We start from the raw sequence: 13,396 nt of genomic DNA, 5'->3' as shown, positions 1-13,396 counted from the left end.
CGCGGGGCCCCCCTTCGCCCTCAAGGCTGGCCTTGGCGGAGAGGGGCCCGGCTCCACTTGCGCTCCCGCAGTTTTGCGGCACCTCCCGCTCCATCAACCCGGGTCTTGAGGGGTGCTCGCTCACCCAGCAGCGGCTGAATCCCCCAGCAAGGTTGGAAAACAGTGCCCGCCTTCCAAACAAAGAGTAACCACGGCAACCGCCAATCCCAAGGAAGACGGGCTTTACAGGTGCCCCAGCAGGACAAACTATCTCTATTCCAAACGAAAACGAACGCTTCATCTCAGGAGCTCGGTGAGGAACTTACACTTTATTCCAGGTAGATTTTAATATTTAATTAATTTTGGAAAGTATTAATAAAGAAACGACACTTTGTTACAGCTACCCAATTAGAGGTAGCCTGACTTTTAAATTGTCTCTTACCTATCTGTTTTTATTATGTGCATCTAGTGAATGTTGAGTTGCTCGTGTATAAACTGTACATTCCACAAAATCTTAGTCCAGAATAGTGATTTGTGGGGCCCGGAAGTATGGAAGAAAAGCCAATAAATTGTTTGCCTTGCGTGACACCAGTTTCTTTTAAAATAGAAAATCAATCAGGAATGACTATCAAAATTTTTTAAGTGAATGGATGTGTGGGGTGAGAAATTAAAAAATTATATTCTGGAATATGTTTTACTGTAAAACATTTACAGTGACACACATTGTTTTAATATGAAATTTGAATTTTAAGTTTATATCATAACATTTAATTTTAACTTAAAAATTCATTAAGTTCCTATTATTGGTGAAGAAAATATATTGTATACAACTGATTTTCCTTTTTTTTGAAGTTTGCAAATGAAGCATTAAATTCCAAGAGGAAGTAGTTAAGCGTAGTGGCAGAAGCTGTCTGATATACCCTAAGCTAAAAACAAACAATATCTTTGAGCCTTTGAAAGAAAATAGACCATGTTTCCTGGTAACAATTGAATAATAAAATACATTGTGTCAACTTAAGAATTAATAATACAGAGTGAGAAATAAGTAGATTTTTAATATTTAAAAAACACATTATCTCTTCATTCAAGAAAGAAAATGATTTTCAAAATAAACTACTCCTGGTTTTAGAATTGAATTTTGGATATTTTCATTATTAAAGACCATACTCAAGTAACAGTTTTCCTTTTTTTTTAGTTTAGTTTTGTTGCTGATTTACAAACTTTTAAACTCTTTATTTAAAATGTTTGAACTAACATATTTTGTTGCAATTCACATTAAACTTAAAATTTTATTTATAATTATGAAACTATTCATGCTTTTCCTAAAGAATATAAAATCCATTAGTAATCAATTTAAACTAATTTGAAGATGTTGTTTAAATTTCTTTCCGTATTAATGCTTACCTTGTCAAACAAATTAATCGCAAAAAAGAATAATCCTAGAAGTTCTTCTGAAGATTAATTTGTGGTGCGTGTTTCTACAACTCATACTTTCAAGTTACTTATAAAAACCAAACAAACCACACACACACACAAACCTACTCAGGTTAAGGATTATGGAAAAAAATAATATAATCCACTTAGGGTATAATTTCTAGAAAGAGTGCAATTAAATAGATTTTTGCTAAATGCTGCATAGTTAAACAATAGTTTCAAGTTGAATTGATTCATAGTCTATGACTGTTTGCAAATTGTTAGCAAAGCACTCAGGATCCCTCACAATCCTTACTGGGTCTACTTCTCCAGCCTTATCTGTCATCTCTTGCCACTCTACTCAAGCCCTGATGCACTTCACTCCAAAGCCTGGGAACAGTGTTCCATCTCTATTGAAAACTTCCTCTTCTAACCTGTTTTTATCTATGTGTCTTTGTGCTCAATGGTATACGACTCTTTGTGACTCTATAGACTGTAGCCTGCCAGGTTCCTCTGCCCTTGGGATTTTCCCAGCAATAAGTGATATGTAGTTAGTTAGGAAGTTGTTGTTTAGTCACTAAGTCTTGTCCAGACTCTATTGCAATCCCATGGACTGAGCCTACCAGGCTCCTCTGTCCCTGGGATTCTCCAGGCAAGAATACTGGAACGGGTTGCCATTCTTTTTTCCAGGGGACCTTCCTGACCCAGGGATTGAACCTGCATCTCATATGTCTCCTATGTTGCAACCAGATTCTTTCCTACTGAGCCACTGGGGAAGCCCCTTTAGTCTGACTGGAATGCTCTTAATTATTCTTCAAGGATTACCTCAAATTCACCTCCTTGCTGAAACTTCCCAGTTCTATTTATTCCCAGACTCTGAACCCCCAACACACAATTCAAAGTTGGCCACAGATTTGGTTCCCTAATGGTTTGTCTTATTTATTCATTTGTGTGTGTGTGTGCATGTGTGTGTGTGTGTTCCCATCTTCTGGCACTTAGAAGGAACTTAAAAACAGTTATTACAGTATTATTTAACTAATGAAAAATGACACTTATGAATAGGTGAGTTACTGTAAATTGTCCTTCCCTATAGCGTTTGTACTCTTAAAAATATCTCTGCTGTTGGACCATTTATTAATGAATCAGGAAATAAACCAAAGAAATACCATACCAGGACTTTATTTAAGTTAAAAACAAATTCTTTGCCTAAAGCAAAATAAAATATGTCTACCACATTACAAATATTTACATAGGAACTGCACTAACCTGTGTAACTTTGTGTAAGCAAATCATTTTCACTGACAACCTTTTTAGTATGTGAGGCTTATAACAGAAAAGATCAGCACATAACCTTCTCTTACCATTCTGTGCAAACATGGCTTAGGGCTTCCTCGCTTGTCGCTAAGACACCTGGTTTGATGTGTTCTCTTTAACCTGAACTGTTTGCTGTGGTCTGAATGTTTGTGTCCCCTCAAAACTCACATGTTGAAATCCTTTCACGCAATGTGATGGTGTTGGAAGATGGGATCTTTAAGAGGAGGTGATTAGTTCATGAGGGTGGGGGCCTCATGAATGGGATTAGTGATCTTATGGAAGAGATCCCAAAGAGGTCCCTATGCCATATGAGGATAAAAGAAGTCTGAAACTTTGCACCTTTATCTCAGACTTCCAGCTTCCACAATTGTGAGAAATAAATTTCTGTTGACTACTTAATCTTTGGTATTTTGTTATAGCAGCCCAACTGGACTAAAGTAAAGTGAAGTCACTCAGTTGTGTCCTACTTTTAGCGAACCCACTGACAGTAGCCTGCCAGGCTCCCATGTCCACGGGGTTTTCCCAGGCAAAAATACTGGAGTGGGTTGCCACTTCCCTCTGCAGGGGATCTTCCAGACCTAGGGATCAAACTCGAGTCTCCCACACTGCAGGCAGACCCTTTACCATCTGTAAAAGCAAAACTAAAAAACAACAAAAAAATCTCTACCACACTAAAACAAAACCACCAACTTATTTATGTTATGTAAAGCAAAGGACTGGCATTAAGATACGTGACAATGCACACAGGCAGCGTGTCCTCTGTGGGTGATTTCAGCAGCAATGGGAAATATGGCACAATTCAGTTCCAGCTTTTAAAACACAAGAGCAAAAAACTGCCTGCCTCCCTACAAGATGCAGGGCCAGGAGATAGTTCTGGGTTGCTACCGGTGAAGCATTCAGTTTGCTACTTCGCCTCACACTTCTCATTCTTTTTTTCATAATTAATTACTATCTGCATATAATGTAAGTCTGCTAGACCATAAATTAGCAGCTTTCAGGAGAGATACCTTGAACAGTTCTTAGGGAGGTTAAACAAATATTGTAGCCTAACACCCTGCTCTCTAACAAACATGCACACAGCAGAAGTGAAGTCTCAAGTGATGGATGGCACAGGCAGGGAGAGGGGCTTAGTCTCAATCGTAAAAGCAAAAAAATCTAAAGGATAACTTAGTGTGATCATGGGCTTTTGTCCATTCTGGAAACAAAGAAAAAAATAACTATCAAATGCCATAATCTCTTTTCTCACTTTTCAAATATCAACAGGATTTACGATCTTACCACAATTGTTTCTCTATCTTCATGTGGTATCTACACAATTTTTTTTCCCTAAAATGAAGAAAGCAAAGAACAGGCTGGTCTGAGTAATTAATCATCTTCCTCTCTATACTATCAAACCTCTGTGAACAAAAGCTTTCCAAACTTTGTGATTACTTTTAGAAGTGGTTCATTTATTATTGAGAAAGAACTACCAAAAGAAAAAAATCTAAATTTTTATCACATCCCCAAACCAATATTTTATTTTTCTAATGTAGAATTGAACAAAAAAAATTATTCTGCAAAGAGAACTTTCAAACCTTCATCAGTCAATAGTATAACTCTGCAACTGATCAGATTGACTCACTGTCTAAAAAGGGGGAATTTTTTAAAATTTCTGATCCAATTTTGTGATTTACCATCACTCCCTACCACATTCTTTTCTATCTATTCTCTTTAAAGAGAGACAAAACTTTCAGAGTCCAGTTATTCAACGAGATTTTTACTTCAGCATAAGGGAAGGGAAAAAAAATAGTTTGACTGACATAGGTGGTGAAACATACACAATTAATAGAAAATAGTCTAAGTGGACTAAAGCTCTACTGTTTTGAATTACTTCAAAACATGACCATCCTCCTAAACAAGTCAGCTGACTTTGAGAGTTCAGAATTCTCTCCCTCTTTGACATCTGTCTCAAGTAACACTATTTTGGAAATGATTGTTTTCTCATTTCATAAAGTCTGATTTTTTAAAAATCTAGGTATTTCCCTGGCTGTCCAGTGGTTGAAACTGTATACTTCCAATGTGTGGAGCATGGGTTTGATCCCTGGGTGGGGAAATAAGAGCCCACATGCTATACAGGCATGGCCAAAAAACAAAACTAAATAAGAAAATACGTACATACATAAAAATATAAACTCCAAATTCCTAATTATGTCATTTTCTATCATCAAACCTCTGCTTATTGTAAGCTATAGTTAGTCCCTCATCTCCTTCATTTAGTCCCAAGATATCAGCTCCCTATGGATGACCCCAATTCTATATTGTCTATGCTCTCCACATGCCTGCCCTAAATTTCCAGTGCTTAACCACCAGGTTTTCTTTTATCAATTCAACCTGAATTTTTAAATATTAATAGAATTTATGAATTTTTTCAAACAATTCCAGTGATTATCATTATTCTTTTTTTTCCCCATTGTAAAAAATCTTTCTGATCATCTTTGATTCTTTTCTTATTCATAGTAAAGCACACTGAAATATGTCAAAGCCATCTTTTTCTCTCTCTGATTATCTTTCATATCACAGTTTCCTGTTGGGCATTTTGTTTGGCTTTTCCCACCCTAATTCACTTCTTTCCTTCATCGTAGGCATATAAGTACCTCCACTTCCAGCTGAGAATTGCCATGTGACTAACTGCTGTGTGTCAAAGGAAGATAAGCAGAAGAGAAGTATGCAACTTCTACCTTACGTGTTTAAAAGATGCTCACCTAAGTTTACTCATCCTCTTCCTTTCTGCTGACTGTAGAGGACTGCACCTCCAGTAAATTTCAGTTCAGTTCAGTTCAGTCGCTCAGTCGTGTCTGACTCTTTGCAAGCCCATGAACCGCAGCATGCCAGGCCTCACTGTCCATCACCAACTCCCAGAGTCCACCCAAACCCATGTCCATCGAGTCAATGATGCTATCCAACCATTTCATCCTCTGTCGTCCCCTTCTCCTCCTGCCCTCAATCTTTCCTAGCATCAGTGTCTTTTCCAATGGGTCAGCTCTTCACATCAGGTGGCCAAGTATTGGAGTTTCAGCCTCAACACCAGTCCTTCCGATGAACACCCAGGACTGATCTCCTTTAGGATGGACTGGTTGGATCTCCTTGCAGTCCAAGGGACTCTCAAGAGTCTTCTCCAACACCACAGTTCAAAAGCATCAATTATTTGGTGCTAAGCTTTCTTTATAGTCCAACTCTCACATCCATACATGACCACTGAAAAAACCATAGCCTTGACTAGACGAACCTTTGTTAGCAAAGTAATGTCTCTGCTTTTTATTAAGTTGGTCATAACTTTCCTTCCATAGAGTAAGCGTCTTTTAATTTCTTGGCTGCAATCACCATCTGCAGTGATTTTGGAGCCCAGGAAAATAAAGTCAGCCACTGTTTCCACTGGGAGCCATATATTTTAACAGGCTGGAGCAAAACCCCACATTTCTAGGATGATTTCCCAGTAGAGAACCAATTACATACCATGGACTGAGAGAGAATAAACTTCAGTTTATTTTTGTATTTGGGTCCTTTGAAACATTTTATCCTTGACTCTAACCTGCTAACTACTATCAAATCAATAGTCAAGCCTCTTGTTCAACATTCCACACCAGAGTCTCTGTAGAGAGTTCTCACTTATTAGTCTTCTTTCTCTTTCTCATGTGTAGAGAAACAGAAGCCAGGACTTAGGGCTTAAGTAGCTTCCCTCATAGCTCAGTTGGTAAAGAATCCGCCTGCAATGCAGGAGACTCTGGTTCGATTCCTCAGTCTGGAAGATCCACTGGAGAAGGGATAGGCTACCCACTACCCACTCCAGTATTCTTGTGCTTCCCTTGTGGCTCAGCCAGTAAAGAATCCGCCTGCAATGTGGGAGACCTGGGTTTTGATCCCTGGGTTGGGAAGATCCCCTGGAGAAGGGAAAGGCTACCCACTCCAGTATTCTGGCTTGGAGAATTCCATGGACTAAGTGGATGGGGTCGCAAAGTCAGACGCGACAGCAACTTTCACTTTCTTGTTCAGAAGAGGATCACAGCTTTCTCATGTACTGTGGTAAATAAAACTGAAGCCAAAATGTAGATCTAAAGCATCTTGGAAATAACAAACAAAAAACAGGCTGTCTTTCCCACTGAGTGTCCCACCCAGAAAGTCCAGGCACTGGAGGAATCCATGAATAAGCCTAGAGGACAGAAAGTGGAGAAGCCAAGCAGCAGCAGAGTTTGAGGCAGAGGGTGGAGGATAAAGCCTGGAGACACTCCTGAAGTTGGGGAGAAATACCTTGGGGTTTTTTTAGGAGGAATATGGCCTTAGAATGAAGTAAAGAGGAAAGTGCATGGGTGCTGTCCTACACGTGTCTTACTTACTGCTTTCTAAGGCATCTTTCAGTTCAACAAATGAATTGGTTTCTTCCTAACTAGGGACAGACAGCTTCAAAGTAGTCTTACTAAACCTGCTTTTGTTACTGAATCAAACTTGGGTCCACTCGCTCACATGCAGTAGAGCCAATCCACTGACACTGGGTTGTGCTAGAGGAAAGCGCAATGTTTATTGCAGGGCATCAAGCAAGGAGAACAGGCCACTCATGCTTGAAAGATCCAAGCTCCCAGGTGGCTTTCAGGGAAGGGTTTAAAGGCAGCGTGAGGGAGGCGGTTTCGGGGGTATGTGATCAGCTCATACACAGTTCTTGGATTGGTTGGCATCAAGGTGAAGTCTTCAGCATCATCAGTCCTTGGGTTTCAACCACTCTAGGGTCTGTGTTCTTATGGTCAGCAGTTTTCATCTGGTGGGGGTCTGTTTCTTATAAAAATAACTTAGGAATGTGTCAGGCCTTTATTTGTATCTTTCAGGGAACTGTGAGTTCAGTGGTTCTGCTGTATGGCAGATTTCTAATCTAAATTGTTACCAGTTCCCTAGCCCAACAGCTATTCTTTGTTTCTATATCTTCACATTTCCTAATCATTACCTCTTGAGTCAGGCTTTTGAGAGTCAAAGGAAGCCTGGGAGACTAAAGCAAAAGCCTTTTCCTTCAAAGGACAGGGCCTTATATTGCTGTTTCACTTTGAAGGTGTCACTGTGTCAATTATCAACTGCATGTGTTGAAACATTGTAAACCACAGTACTTTTTAAAATATGGAGCTAGCTAGAATTGAAAAAGTGAAATAAAAAAGAAAACCCAGGAACATACCCAAGAAAAGGTAAAACCTACATATCTAATAAACCAAGCACTCAAAACCAGTAGGATAAGTGTTGACTTTTCCATACATATTTTAGGAAAATAGGGTATCTGGAAAACAATTTTTTTAAAAAAAAAACCACATTAAGTTCTTTCCCCTGTACTGTATAACAAAGTAAATTGTAAACTAGTTAAATAATATAATTCACCTTTTGATTGATTGATTCAACAAATCTGTGTTTGTAACACATGGTTCCCACTATATGTTAGACTTGGGGTTAGTATATATAAGATCTAGTCTCTGCGTAAAGGCCCTAAAATCTACATGGGAAGAGAGACAAGTAAAGATGAACCCAGGCAACAAACTGAGATTAGGGAAAGGCTTCTGAGATAACATTATTCTGGGAAAGAGGAAGGCAGTCAGATGTAAAGGAAAGATTTCTGGCAAGGAGAACAAGGTGTGTTATGACTGGAAACAAAATAAAATATTTGCTTTCTGAAAACTGCAGGAAATTCAGTACGACAGCTCTTGACATGTTATACAAATGCCCTTTGATCTCAAATTCCTGGACAAAATATGCAGATAAAGACAGACACAGTTTCAAGACACTCTTCAATATTTTCTTATATTCGGGAGAACAAAGAGGAATGTTATACTGACTGCTGGTGTGAGGAAAAAATATGCAAATAAAAGATATGAGTAGGCAGAATTATTTCAAGTTATTACTGTGATGTTTATAGTAAAAAGTGTGCTTATCTTTTCAGAATCATCAGTATATGCGAAGGAAAAAATGTTAAGGAAAAACAAAGGGTTGATTTTTAAATACTTTCTTAATCTCATTAATGGAGCTTTCTTGGTAAGTTTCTTCATAATTATTTAGTAAAGAAAATGAACATTTTTATTAGCAGTTAGTTAAAAAATAAGTATTGGCTATTTTTTGTAGGTTCTGGGACTTTTACTCATGGGATTTGGTACCTGGCTTTTATTAGATGGAAATAATTTTTTCACAGCTTTGGGTATGTATCTATTTTGCTTTCTCTAAATCAAATTAGGCATTCAATATTAAGCAACTGAGTACAGTGACTTAATCAGCAGGTGGCAGTGTTTCCCTAAAATTCATAAAGTACTGTTCAATTTTTCCTCAGAAGGTCTTCGTCAGTTGGTTCTAGAAACACCTTATTAAATAATAAGACTTAAATCCAAGACCATAAAGGAGAGAGAATTTTGAGAGAAAAGGCTAGAAATTCTGGGCAAGAGAGATGAGAGAAATAGAGGATTGCGGTTCTGCTAACTCTAGACTTTTTTACAGATTTATAAATGTTAAAAGATAATGGAGATCAATATAGTTTCACTGCCCAAGTTAAATAATCTCTCTTAAAACTCAGTTACCAGACTTCCCTTGCGGTGCAGTGGATAAGAATCTGCCTGCCAATGCAGGAGACTCAGGTTTGATCCCTGATCCGGGAAGATCCCACATACTGCAGGGGAACTAATCGCATTCACCACAACTACTGAGCCTGTACTCTAGATCCTGGAACCACAGCCGGCGAGCCCATGGGTCCTAGAGTCAGGGAGTTGCAACTGCTGTAGCCCCAGCTTCAAGCCTGTGCTATGCAACAAGGGAAGTCATCACAGCAAGAGGCCCGCACGCTGCAGCGGGGAGTGGTCCCCACTCTCCACAGCTAGAGAAAGCTCGAGCAGAGTGGCAAAGACCCAGCACAGCCAAAAAAAGAAAAAAAAAAAAAAACTCAATTACCATATCGTATCACCATCACATGGTTAGAAATATAATATTCCCTATGTGGAAATAACTGAATATGAGTGCATGAATGGATCAAGAAGGATATGTATATATACATATATATATATAATGGATATATATATATCATTAGGCACTATCCCATGAGCTAAGGATACAGTAGTGTACAAGAAAGATAAAGGGCATGTCCTCATGGAGCTTAATTCCAGTGAGGAAGACTCAAAAGCACATAATTTCACTCCTGCAAACCTTCCCAGTCTCACCTGCCTGAAACTGGTAATTGCCAGCAAGGCTAAGTTTCCTATACACATTGCAATGTTCCGTGCCTCAGAATGTTTCCACCATTCCAACGCAGAGATTTTCAATTATAATTCAGAGCCTAAACTCAAGTGTTACCTTCTCCAGTAATCTTGCCTACTTTCACCTTCTCCTCCTACTGGATTAGCGGTTTTTCTACCCAGTGCTGTGCCAGTAAGTATTCTGCAATGGAGTATTGTTTGTTTGTTGGGTTTTTATGTGCTGATTTCTGTGGTTTAAAGAATCCCAGGATGGCCAGTTTTAAGGTGCCAGTGTGGACTGAGTTAGCTTACAGATTTTGTGAAATTTTAACCCTTGGCTTTATGTGTCAGAACAATCTTGTTCCAGCACACCACTGCCCACTGCCTCTACTCTTCTCCCATAAAGCCTAGGGCATATTTAATGTATTCATTCACCCTTTAAAAATGTATTTGTTAAGCACTACGTCTGTGCCATAGCACTAAGCATTTAACAGTAACTCTATTGACTATAGAAATATATATAGAGTCTCTAGCCCAGAGAGCTCAGTCTAGATGGGGAGAGAATAAAATATACTTTTAATGGGGCCATATTAGCAATAAACTCAGGGTCTCATACAAGGGAAACTTAACCCACATGTTAGGCTGTTGGTTAGTTGCTAATTCATATCCGACTTTTTTGTGACCTCCATGGACTGTAGCCTGCCAGCCTCTTTCTGTCCATAGGATTTCCCAGGCAAGAACACTGAGGTGGGTTGCCATTTTCTTCTCCAGGGGATCTTCCCGATCCAGGGATTCAACCCACATCTCCTGCATTGGCAGGCAGATTCTTTATCACTGTGCCACCAAGGAAGCCCACATATGTTAGGTACTCAAACTATTTTTGATGAATGAATGAATGAATACATAAATGTTTGGACATATGTTATACATAGAAGAATTCACTCAAGAAAAAGTTGTCTTCTTTCATAGAAGACATTAAAGACAAGGTTAACTTAAAGAGATCTTCCAAGATTGAAGAAATTCTCTATCATGTCATTAAAGGAAGAAAACTCCTTAAGAATAAGTAAGAGGTGCTAGAATGAGATTTAAAAGAGAGAAAGAGAATCCTAGTGATTGGAAGCAACTTAGCAGCAGCAGCAGCAGCTTAGGGAAACCTTGGGTTGCTGCATTTATTATTAAATAGAAAACACATATCACTTAATAATAGCTATTTTGTGGTTCCCACAGATGAAAATAATCACTTGACAGTGTATATTTTTCGAATTTTGATTGGAACTGGATCTGCTATTCTTCTTCTTTGTCTCTTGGGTTATTTGGGAATTCACAATGAGATCAGGTGGCTCCTAATTCTGGTACGTATTTCATTTCAATAGTCTGAATTTGTAGCTTTGATTTTCAGAGTTCAAATTACCCAAGTGGGAAAAAAGGATTTATGTCACTGGAACACAGCCGTATAATGGGCTCTTGGGAGCAAGGCAATGAAGTGCCCCCTCCCAAGAATCTTTGCTTAGACAAAACTTTCTTGCTGAGTTTTCAGTGGACCAAATCTGAACCTCAACACTTAACACATTGATATTAATTTTGAAGACAGGGTCAGTATGTATCCATTGCCTAAGGTGAACTACAGCTAACTAGACTTAAACATGAAGACTAAAATCAGAATAAAATGTGTTAAAGTCAATGAACATTGAAGCTTAGGGGGGAAAAGGAAACAATGGCCTGTAGTTGGCACATTTTCTCCCTGTGGGTGTACCATGTGAGATGCTAACTTATAATTGAGATCACAATATATAATTTAACAAAGAGAAACATAACTGCTGGGGGGGCCAGACTCTGGCATCTGGTTAGCACACTCTCTCCCCCCAGGCATATACATGAAAAGATAACTCATGATAAGGAAGACAAATCTGAACTTGAGCCATTTACCATACAGGAGAACGTTATGGATCACATGCCAATCCACAGATTCAGGTGAATTATGTTGTTGTTCAGTCACTCGGTCGTGTCCAACTCTTCTCGACCCCAGGCACTGCAGCACACCAGGCTTCCCTGTCCTTCACCATCTCCTGGAGTTCACTCAAACTCATGTCCATTGAGTCAGTGATGCCATCCAACCATCTCATCCTCTGTCATCCCCTTCTCCTCCTGCCCTCAATCTTTCCCAGCATCACGGTCTTTGCTAATGAGTAGGCTCTCTTCTCATCAGGTGACTAAAGTATTGGAGTTTCAGCTTCAGCATCATTCCTTCCAATGAATATTCAAGACTGATTTGATTAACTGGTTTGATCTTGCAATCCAAGGGACTCTCAAGAGCCTTCTCCAACACCACAGCTCAAAAGCATCAATTCTTTGGCATTCAGCCTTCTTTATGGTCCAATTTCCACATTCATACATGACTACTGGAAAAATCATAGCTTTGACTAGATGCACCTTTGTTGGCAAAGTAATGTCTTTGCTTTTTAATATGCTGTCTAGGTTGGTTATAAAGTTTCTTCCAAGGAGCAAGTGCCTTTTAATTTCATGGCTGCAGTCACCATGTTCAGTGATTCTGGAGCCCCAAAAAAGTAGTCTGTCACTGTTTCCACTGTTTCCCCATCTATTTGGCATGAGTGATGGGACTGGATGCCATGATCTTAGTTTTCTGAATGTTGAGTTTTAAACCAGCCTTTTCACTCTCCTCTTTCACCTTCCTCAAGGGGCTCTTTAGTTCCTTTTCACTTTCTGCCATAAGGGTGGTGCCATCTACATATCTGAGGTTACTAATATTTCTCCTGGAAATCTTGATTCTGGCTTGTGCTTCATCCAGTCCAGCATTTTGCATGATGCAGTCTGCATAGAAGTTAGATAAACAGGGTGACAATATACAGCCTTAATGTGCTCCTTTCCCAATTTGGAACCAGTCTGTTGTTCCATGTCTGGTTCTAACTGTTGCTTCTTGAGCTGCATGCAGGATTCTCAGGAGGCAGGTAAGGTGGTCTAGTATTCCCATCTCTTTAAGAATTTTTCACAGTTTGTTGTGATCCACACAGTCAAGGACTTTAGAGTAATCAATGAGGCAGAAGTAGATGTTTTTCCTAAATTTTCGTTTTCTCTATGATGCAACAGATGTTGGCAATTTGATCCCTGTTTCCTCTGTCTTTTCTAAATCCAGCTTGAACATCTGGAAGTTCACAGGTCACATACTCTTGAAGCCTGGTTTGGAGAATTTTGAGCATTACTTTGCTAGCATGTGAAATTAGTGCCACTGTATGGTAGTTTGAACAGTCTTTGGCATTGACTTTTTTTGGGGGATTGGAATGAAAACTGACCTTTTCCAGTCTTGTGGCCACTGCTGAGTTTTCCATATTTGCTGGCATATTGAGCGCAGCACTTTTAACAGCATCATCTTTTAGGATTTGAAATAGCTCAGCTGGAATTCCATCACCTCCACTAGCTTTGTTCATAGTGATGCTTCCCAAGGCCCACTTGACTAT

The 13,396-nt window shown here is 39.2% G+C and overlaps 1 protein-coding gene across 1 annotated transcript in view; it reads left to right on the top strand.

Annotated features, from left to right (window-relative positions):
* The first annotated feature begins 281 nt into the window (after positions 1 to 281).
* The window catches only part of TSPAN19 (tetraspanin 19), a 29,960-nt gene continuing 16,845 nt past the window's right edge, over positions 282 to 13,396 (top strand). The window contains exons 1-4 of the mRNA XM_068972160.1: positions 282 to 317; positions 8,651 to 8,742; positions 8,830 to 8,902; positions 11,151 to 11,275. Of these exons, the coding sequence (XP_068828261.1) occupies positions 8,677 to 8,742; positions 8,830 to 8,902; positions 11,151 to 11,275 (264 nt within the window). The 5' untranslated portion in view covers positions 282 to 317; positions 8,651 to 8,676. The remainder of the gene's footprint in view (positions 318 to 8,650; positions 8,743 to 8,829; positions 8,903 to 11,150; positions 11,276 to 13,396) is intronic.

This window comes from Capricornis sumatraensis, chromosome 4 (genome assembly GCF_032405125.1).
Source record: "Capricornis sumatraensis isolate serow.1 chromosome 4, serow.2, whole genome shotgun sequence".
Taxonomy (NCBI): Eukaryota; Metazoa; Chordata; class Mammalia; order Artiodactyla; family Bovidae; genus Capricornis; species Capricornis sumatraensis.
This window is presented reverse-complemented; position numbering and strand designations above follow the sequence as displayed.